Raw genomic sequence first — 9,781 nt, forward strand, 5'->3', positions numbered from 1 at the left:
AAGATTTTATTTATTTATTTGACAGAGACAGAGACAGCGAGAGCAGGAACACAAGCAGGGGGAGTGGGAGAGGGAGAAGCAGGCTTCCTGCTGAGCCGGGAGCCCGATGTGGGACTCGATCCCAGGACCCTGGGATCATGACCTGAGCCGAAGGCAGTTGCTTAACCAACTGAGCCACCCAGGCGCCCAAGGGATGTCTTACATTTTTAATAAGAACTTTAGAATCAAGGCACTTTTTGGGGTGATTTTAACTACTAGCTACGTTTGGAGTCTGCGTGAAAAAGACAGGCATTAGATAATGCAGGAAACGCAAAATATTTACCACAGTGAACATTTTTATGTTATCTATCTGTTTTATCCTGATAGTGAAGCACAGAAACATTCCTTACTGCCTAACCTTGGATGACCAAAAAGACTTTAGAGATGTAAATATTAACCAAATAGCTGCTACCGTGAACCATTTCTTCACCTTATCCTGGGTAAGAACAGCATGAGTGATGCTGAAAAAAACTTCATCTGAGTGGGGCAGCACGAGATTTACTGAGAGATTTCATAGGGACAGATAAATGCCAGTTGGGTGTAAGCTGATCAAGGGCTTTGGTAGGTATCATAGGAGATAATGAAACCGGAGTCGTACAAGCCAGCTTTACAAAGTATTATAAATGGTTGAAGCTCCTGGCGTGCCCGTCATTTTTTTACTTATAATGTGATATGCTCAAACACTTACTTATCGAGCATCGCGAGTGTGCTAACAACATTGACTACAGGGTAAGTCTTAAAATACAGCTAGATAAGATTAAGCGTAAGAAAAACAAGCCAGTGACAGCAAGACGATGCGTAACTAACTGCACGGCCAAGCCACAGGTTGCTGGCATCAGGCGGAGACCGAATGGAGGCCGTGGGGTTGGGGAGAGCTCAGCCTGAGTGGCAGACGGCCAGGAGATGGAACCAGATTCCAGAAAAATGGCATAGCAGAGGCAAAAGTCATCATGCACTGGGCTGCCCTACCCTGCCTGAAGAGCTCCTACTCCTCCTTTATGGCCCCCAAACTAATTTAAGCCTCTGTTGTTGAATGCCCCCGAGTACCCTGTCCTTCCCTATTGTCATGCCCGTCACATGAGGGCAGAGGCCACCCCTACCTGCTCTGTTGGCATCCCAATGCCCAGCAGGGCCTAGCTCATGGCGAGGCGCTAGCAAAAATCTTTGTGGAATCACATGCAAAGGTGGGAATAAGGAGAAATGGAGGAGGTGGGTCTGGATGGGATAGAGAGGGCCACTGGGAGGGGAGCTGGGAAACCAGGGAGGCGCCCAGACGTGGAGGGACCCTGAGCCAGCAGGAGGACTTAAGGCTTCTGCAGTATGAAGTAGGAGCCAACCGCAGGCTCTCTAGTTTGAATTCCTAAGTCTCCCAAACATTTGTTCCTTAAATCTTCTCTTTCTGTGTGGTGCCAGAGAACTTTAGCAGAAATCTACCATAGGACTACAGAGGTACTAGCTCAGGCCCATACGGTCTCGGCTCTGATGCTGAAACTCCAACAGCTCTCAAAACCCAGGGATTTTATTGACAGGAGGACAGCCAACTCTTGGTGGCAGAACCTACCCTGAGCTGAGCTGAGGCTACTTATGGTTTATTTCTCTTATCTGGCAGGATATTCGAGAGTCTGCTGCAGAACTACTGATGTCCTTGATCCTATTTCCTGTTTCAGCACGTTGCATGACCTACAGTGCCTACACCGCATGGCCCATCAAGAGTGAGAAACTCCGGACTCTGGGGGCGCCTGGGGGGGCTCAGTCGTTAAGTGTCTGCATTTGGCTCGGGTTATGATCCCAGGGTCCTGGGATCGAGTCCTGCATCGGGCTCTCTGCCCAGCAGGAAGCCTGCTTCTCCCTCTCCCACTCCCCCTGCTTGTGTTCCCTCTCTCGCTGTGTCTCTCTCTGTCAAATAAATAAATAAAATCTTAAAAAAAAAAAAAAAAAGGAAACTCTGGACTCTGAATCACATCTGGGCAGAGAGTTTCAGATAAGGGATGTGGCCCCGTGTTCCGCAGTTACATGGTCTTGCAAATCTAACACAGTTCCTGGAGGTGCCCAACTCAACTCAAAGGAGTGACGGGGTAGCAGAGACAAAAAGCCGCATTCTTTTCTCTGTGCAGTTCACTTGCTTCTCGTAATGTTTGGTGGTCTCATTCTACAAAGCGGTCACCCACCAACACTGAGTTAGCAAATGCTGAATCCTCGTTCCCAGGGGACATACAACAAGGTCAGGTGCCTGGGGACCAATGTTCACAACATTTTCATCCAATAATTGGTCTATAACCTTCCTTTATGTGTGTTTCTGTTAAAGAACACATAAATGTTTAATATATATTGTGCAGTTATGAACACTGAACTCAGCCAACACTGTCAGGCCTGAGTGAGGCTGATCTAAGGCACATGTATTTTCTATCTGGCACATCATAGCCTTCTTGCCCTGAGAACCACACACAGCGCTACAGCACTATGCTTGGGGGACGTTTTAAACAGTGAAATCATCATGAAAAAGCACAAAAATGTGAAAAAAGAACAATTGTTTACAAGAGAGCTGAAACAAGAAGGCAGAGCCTGGGGCGCCTGGCTGGCTCAGTTGGTAGAGCATGCGACTCCTGATCTCAGGGTCATGAGTTCAAGCCCCCCGTTGGGCATGGAGCCTACTTAAAAAAAAAGGCAGAGCTCGGCTTGTACATCCTCAGCTGGGAATGAGTGTGTTGGGTGACTTAAACTTCTCACCACTCCTTGTCTGCCTGCAAATGACGTGGGAGCATCGTGTTGATTTTGGGGGTTACAAATACATTTTAGTGGGTAGACGAATTCACAAGTAGTGAGGACTGACTCTTTCCGTCTCCTGCTTGCTCCTCACAACTCAGCCCCTGCCTACTGGGGAAGGGGCATGGGCGACAACGTACCTTGGAAACGGCAGTTGTCATGATGGCTGTGACAGGTGCATCTGTCATGTTCGTCCCTGGCTCACTGGGAGTATTCACTTCTTCACGCTTGGTTTTGTACTGCATGTTGGAGGGAAAAAGGGAAAAAGAAGACCAAACAAACAAACAAAGTAAGAGTTTTTCAAGCATCTGAGCCTAAACCACAGGAATATGTTACTTTGGCTAAATGAGTACCACGGAAGGCTTCTGCCTCTGTCGCCTCTCTTGGCTCCCGCGAGGCTTTGGAAGCAAAAAGCGAGACCGTGAAATCCAAACCCTGATTCCCACAGCCACCGTTCAATGATGTCAGAATGTTCTCTTTCATAATAAGGGACAAATTAGCAGAGCGATAACGGGAAAGAAAGTATAGGTTTTATCTGGAAGAGCTTTAACAGATGCTACAGGGATCCTGCCAATCATTTTGTTTCTATTTGTTTATTCATTTATTATTTTTAATCTGGGCAAAACACCTCATTGCTTTGATAAATGCAGTCACCACGACTTTAGTACATGTCAAGAATTATATGGTTGTTCCAAAATCAACAGCCCCTTTAGGGCCAGTCCATGAGTGAGATTTCTGTTGAATTTCCTTCCTTCAGCTCTGCTGGGTTCCTCTGAGCTTCAGCAGAGAGGTTGAAGAAAGGGCTCGTACACTATTACACCAGGCATCAACGTCACTTCTCCGAGGCTCTGCCAACCTGGAGAACCTTACAAATGACCACTGAGGCTGAACCTTGAAATACAGGTAGTTCTGTGCCTCCTGGAGGTCGGCAGGGAGCAAGCTCATGGCCATTTCTGTTGGTATACACAGAGGGCTCTGTTCGTGTAATTTATGTAAATGAATTCAGCAGTTTGGGATAGACTCCGCTGTCTTCAAGTGCACACATAAATAGAGAGAAGAGCAGCAAGGAAACGGCGTGAAGAGACCGTGAAGCTCTCCTAGAGAAAAAAATCAGGGCTTTGTTACATGGCCAGGGGGGCGGGGGGCATGCTGGCAATGGGCACGCGAGGATTAAGGAAAAGACCAAACGCCAGGAACACGAAGCCCCCATGTGGGTTAGATACTGCTCTCCCAACATGAGGGAGAAAGGAGAGAGGAGATGGGGTTGTTTTTGCAGGGTACTGCATCTGTACACAATCTAAGATTCTTTGCAAATACCACGGGGTTCTCCAAAAACCGGGAAAGGGAGCCTGGGTCAGTTCCAACAGGGACTTTCCGGGGCCCGAAAGACCAGAGGTATGAAGCAGAGAAGTCACCTACGATGGCTCCGTGTGCGTATTCATAGGTACATTTCCTGCCATTTGGGATGGGCTCATTCCAGTTCCTCAGTCATAGCAGGACATAAAAATCTGAATGGGTAAAGCGAAGAGGGGAGGAACCTGGAGGCAAAAGTCATTATGATTACCTGCTGAAAACAGGCTTGGACAAGATTCTCAGGGAACATATTCCTGTTGGAGACATGAAAAGCAGTGTCACATTAAGGCAAAAGTGTTTTGTTTTTGGTTTCTGTCATACCCAATACGTTGGTGAACATGAGTAGCACACAGAATCAGTCCTCTGGTTTCTCTTGTGGCTTCTCCTTTGCAAATATTTCCTTGGATTAAGATATTTTCCCCCCATGCTGAGCTTCAACCAAGTCTAGAAAGTGCTCTTAAACAACCATCACTTAGCTGATTCACTGAGTAACCGATAGGCTCGTTGTCCTTGGTGCCACACAGCGTGGGCAGGGGGACGCTCACAGTCAAGGGACGTCTTTAATCTTCTCTCCCCTTCTGTGTTCATCGATGAGAATGTATGCTCACCGAGAGTCATTGCAATTGTTCCCAAGGTCTTTATGCCAATTGCGAATATCAGCATAATTACTGAATTACAAATGATGTGAATCGATGGAACAGGACTATGAAATGGAAGGTGTGGTTTTTGTAAACGCTAAACTCAACGCCTGTAAACTCAACCAAAGCAAGTGACTAAAATTTCTGTGGTTCAATTAGGTTTGGGAGGGCCACTGAAATGGAAAGAAAAACTGGCACTCAGCTTTCTTTGCAGTTTCTGAGGGTTTTGTTGCTCTCCTTCATGGAAACTGAACCTGGAAACTGTACATGATGCCTTTGTAAGGGCAGTGGGTGCAAGAGAAATGATACCAAATTATAATCAACTGACACACTCGAAGGGAAGACCTTGGCCCTACGTCAGAAATCGGCAAATAAATGCCATTTAAAGTGTCAACAAAATATGTCATGCATATCTGTGTCATTTTTTTTTTACCATTCTCTGCTTTAACGGCTCCCTTAAAATTAACTGACCAATTTCCAGCCTTGATGGCTTCTGATAAAAGGGTTTCTCCTGTACAATTAAAAAGTGTCTTTCTTTAAGTGTGCTTCAGAACTGACCCCCCACCCAGTCCAGCATCTTAATGCAACAAGTATATACTTTCTGCATCTCTGTCCATCCTGAATCCGGACAGGAATCCGGACAGAAGAGCCTGTTCCTCCCATCCCCTCTTGGAACCACACTCTGGCAAGCAGGCCTGGCTATGTAATTTCGGGGCACAGGGCTCACTGAACACGCGCAATGATTCAAAAACTATCAGAAATTTCAAACCAGCGAGAGCAGAGCCTTGGAGCAAGCACGGGTCCCGTGTGATCGCAGCATCACGAGCCCACGATGCTGCCTGGCTGGCAAGACACTCACCTGATCAGATCTAACATGGCGTCCACCGTACTGACTTCTGGGTTGCTGCCTGTTCTGTCAATCTCATCCACTTTCTGGGACACACCAGGCTTGATGCTCACCACCAGCACGATGCCTATGGCCAAGGAGAGTACCACAGAGCATTAAGAACCTTCCGAAACACCCGAGCCCCCCCCGCCCACGCACCCCCCGCCGGCATCCTTCTTAGAACCAGTAGGCACGGTGGCACCAGCCAATACTGGAATGAGGACTCTCAGGTCCAGCCAAGATGTTGAGCCTCAGCTGGGACCTCAGCGGTGGCCTTAATGACTTTTCCATTTAAATGAAGCAGAAGGAACTTTTCCTTTTTTTTTTTAAATGAAGAGGTTGCATTCCGGAATTGCTTCTGGAAACACCTGCTGATGAGAATTATCTATTTTCTTTGCTTTAGCTTATGAGGTCAGCCTAGGCAGGGGTTGGGGTGAGGGTGATTCCTTTTCCAGCTCAGGGCACCCATTCAATGTCTTTATGTAACTTTTACCCACAGATGCTGGTTATTTTCCTGAGGCTCCTACAGAACAGGCCTTCTCTTCCTTCCATACCCCAAGCCTTAAAAAATCTGGAAAGCTGTTGTCTAATCCAAAAAAGGGTCAGGGTTAGGAAAAGTAGTATTCCCTGTGACTCTGAGGGGATGGAATGAGGACAAATAGGCATTACAGGGAGAGATAGTTCTTGCCGAAAGGAACTGTCTAAACAGGGAGTATCAGATCTGAGAGCGCCATTTTGGCCCCTGGAGGTAATGGGTTCCTGTCCTTTGAGGTGTCCAAGCAGAGGTGGGAGGCTGGAGAACAGATCAAGGCATCAGAGACTGCCTGATTGGGGGTGGGGGGGATGCCAATCCACAGGGGCAGGACGTCAGGATGCTGAGCAGGTCAGTTTTGCCAAGTGAGAAGAGTCAGTGGGCGATGCAAGGACCATGGTGGGTGTGGTTCCCTCTTCCCTCTCAGGGTTGCTGGAGAGAGACATACACCGGCTTTTCCCTTCATGTCTCCCTCCCTCAGGAACCTCATGAGGAGAGGTGGCTTTGGTTTAAGGCAGGGTTCAGGCCCTCCTAGGTGCCCTGCCTTACACCACTCCAACCTCACCACATCCTAACAATCCATTAAAACAGCAGCGGGGTCACGCTGGCTGCAACATCTGACTACATCGCAGCCTCTCTTCCCACTCGGGGCACCCTTCTTGAAACATTAGGTCACAGAGGACGGACTGCATTTTCTTCACAAAAGAATGCCAAAGGTACAAGATCAGCGATAGTCCCGTATTAGAACCTTCTCCATTTTTCAAGCGGAATTTATACTTGGCAAGACACTGCGAGCTCTCAGTACCATGTGAAATCTGAAATGCACCCAAATGCCATCATTTTGGAAATATTTCACAATTACACTCAACTCCACTATTATAGACTAATTACTCAGTTTACAGATTATATAAGCTCTTGGCTTCACCTCCTTCTACCCAGTGAACCTGGTAAAGCACAGAACTCTCACCCTCTTTCTGTTTCTTACTAGGGACATGAATACATGACTGACTGAACTTCAGTCAGTATTGTATTTTCTTCTTGGAAAAGGTGCTGGGTAGACTTTAAGCCCAAAGGCTTCACGGTGGTTTGACAAAACTACTTTTTGAATTAAAAAAAAAAAGTGCCTTAAAAAAAGCCCAGCTACTTTTAAAGGAAAAGTCACCACTATACAGAGGAATAAGGAATCAGAAATAGAATTTACCTAGAATTACAGCGATGGCAGTAGTACAGAAATAATATATGACGGCACGCAGACCAATTTTCCCGGATACACTGGAATCCAGCGCAGCTACACCTGCAGTGGGGGTGGGGTGGGGGGAGGGGAGAAGTCAAGTTACGTTAGTTGTTTTTTTTTTTTTTTAAAGATTTTTATTTATTTATTTGACAGAGAGAGACACAGTGAGAGAGGGAACACAAGTAGGGGGAGTGGGAGAGGGAAAAGCAGGCTTCCCGCCGAGCGGGGAGCCCGACGCGGGGCTCGATCCCAGGACCCTGGGATCATGACCTGAGCCGAAGGCAGACGCTTAACGACTGAGCCACCCAGGCACCCCCATTAGTTTTTAAAAGAAGCCATTTCTAGGACTGGAGGTCATTCAATTCTCAAGGTGTGAAAGAAAGTGCCGAGAGCTGTCCTCCGCACCTGCTAGGCCTATCTCACACATTTTGTCTGGCTAAGATGCAATGGGCAAAAGAAGCTCTTCAAAACTGCGGACAGGGAATGGAGATGGAAGACGGGCGAGGGGCAGGCTCGCCTCCCCCGCTCACCCCGCTGCCTGGTCAGCTGCCTGGTCAGCAGCTGCTTCAAGAACTTCGTCAAGATTTGTACGTCACATCACCCACAGCCTTTAGGATAAACCCCTTCTGGAATTCAGGATCCAGAAAAAGTTGATCTTGGAAGGACAGAGATGGTTCTTCCCTCACATAATGAACGTTGTAAAACTCACGACTGTTTCCCCTTCTGCCTTTTTCTGTCAGGAAGCTCAGAGTCAACCAAAAAGAAAACTTTCGTGTGTGATTATGAAAGTAATATGTGTTCGTGATAATAATCTGAAAGGAGGAAAATAAAAGTCACTCCATCTCATCAGCCGTAGTGAATTTCCTGTCAATATTTTTTCTTGATTTTTTTGGTAAACATAGCTAATTCTACAGTTTTTAATCCTCTCTTATTCATACTGTATTATAAGAATTTTCTTGTTACAAATTCCCCGAGGGTAATTTTAATAGCTACATAATCTTGTCATGCGACCGTACCATAATGTATTTAATCATCCGCTTATTGCCGGAGTTTTGGAGAGTCTCAGAGCCAACTTTCATAATAAATCACAGCAATTTCATTATTTATCCTGGCTAGCACATTTTCTTCTTTTCATGATTTTCAAATCGCTTCTACGTTAACAACCTTATCATGGCTGGCTCGGTGAGACAACTTAAAATACCCATCTTCAAGAGGTAGGATATAAATAGAGATTTCCAATTTGTAAATTTCCAGTTTAAGAGATTTATGGCCACACTGTTCGCTGTAGGCTCAAATGGTCTTTGGTGGCCTCTAAAATGACTGAACGTCGCCTGGAACTGGAAGGGTTGTCTAGAGTGTCGAGAAGAGTTGTAGAGGTGGGAGACACACATCCCTTCTTGCTAGAAACCCTTGCCCTCCAGTAAAGATGCTTCTCTAAAGTGAGCCAAGTGATGCAGCTATCTGGATAGCGTCTATGTTGGAAGACGGCACGTGGAGAAGCAAGCAAACCACCTTTCAGCAAGCTGTTATGTGAAGGTTTCAGACCCTATCCTGCCCGATTTCCAAAATGAGAGCCTCATGTTGAGCCAAACGATCATCACAGAAAATCACTGCTTGAATCTCTGGCCTACGCGAGTTGTCCCATAACCGTGAGCAAAGCCTGAAGTGCAGGGCAGCCCCAAGGAAAGGCCATAAACCTGTAGGCTAGCAGCACGCACAGGTAGTTTGTATATTCACTCCTGACACTATAAAAGGCCCATCTATTTTTTTTTAAAGTGAATGGGGGACTACGCTTCTCACACATAATTGTACATATTCAATGAATGGGACAAATCTGTAAGGGAAGCTGTCATCATAATGACAAGACAAATCATCTCTCAGAAATGAATGATCTCCTATTTCACTTTGGTCTCTTAAACAAAGAGCAAACGGGTGCCTGGGTGACTCAGTCGGTTAAGCATCTGCCTTCGGCTCAGGTCATGATCTCAGGGACCTGGGATCGAGCCCCACATCGGGCTCCTTGCTCAGCGGGGCGCCTGTTTCTCCCTCTGCCCCCCGCCCCCCCGCCTGTGCCCTCCCGCTCACTCTCTCCCCCTCTCTCTCAGATAAATAAAATCTTAAAAAAAAAAGAGCAAACGGGCGCCTGGGTGGCTCAGTCGGTTAAGCGACTGCCTTCGGCTCAGGTCATGATCCTGGAGTCCCTGGATCGAGTCCCGCATCGGGCTCCCTGCTCAGCGGGGAGTCTGCTTCTCCCTCTGACCCTCCTCCCTCTTGTGCTCTCTGTCTCTCATTCTCTCTCTCGCAAATAAATAAATAAAATCTTTAAAAAAAAAAAA

The 9,781-nt window shown here is 46.8% G+C and overlaps 1 protein-coding gene and 1 non-coding gene across 2 annotated transcripts in view; one reads left to right on the forward strand and one right to left on the reverse strand.

Annotated features, from left to right (window-relative positions):
• The window catches only part of SLC1A1 (solute carrier family 1 member 1), a 71,539-nt gene that overhangs the window by 12,702 nt on the left and 49,056 nt on the right, over window positions 1-9,781 (reverse strand). The window contains exons 3-6 of the mRNA XM_081804058.1: window positions 7,413-7,505; window positions 5,653-5,767; window positions 4,367-4,409; window positions 2,870-3,041 (exon numbers count right to left, since the gene is read on the reverse strand). Coding sequence (XP_081660184.1) covers window positions 2,870-3,041; window positions 4,367-4,409; window positions 5,653-5,767; window positions 7,413-7,505 — 423 coding nt within the window. The remainder of the gene's footprint in view (window positions 1-2,869; window positions 3,042-4,366; window positions 4,410-5,652; window positions 5,768-7,412; window positions 7,506-9,781) is intronic.
• TRNAR-CCU (transfer RNA arginine (anticodon CCU)) lies at window positions 2,609-2,681 on the forward strand. Its single transcript has one exon. It is a non-coding gene; the product is annotated as a tRNA-Arg (tRNA).

Source organism: Leptonychotes weddellii, chromosome 14 (assembly GCF_054177405.1).
Source record: "Leptonychotes weddellii isolate Sample4059 chromosome 14, ASM5417740v2, whole genome shotgun sequence".
Lineage (NCBI taxonomy): Eukaryota > Metazoa > Chordata > Mammalia > Carnivora > Phocidae > Leptonychotes > Leptonychotes weddellii.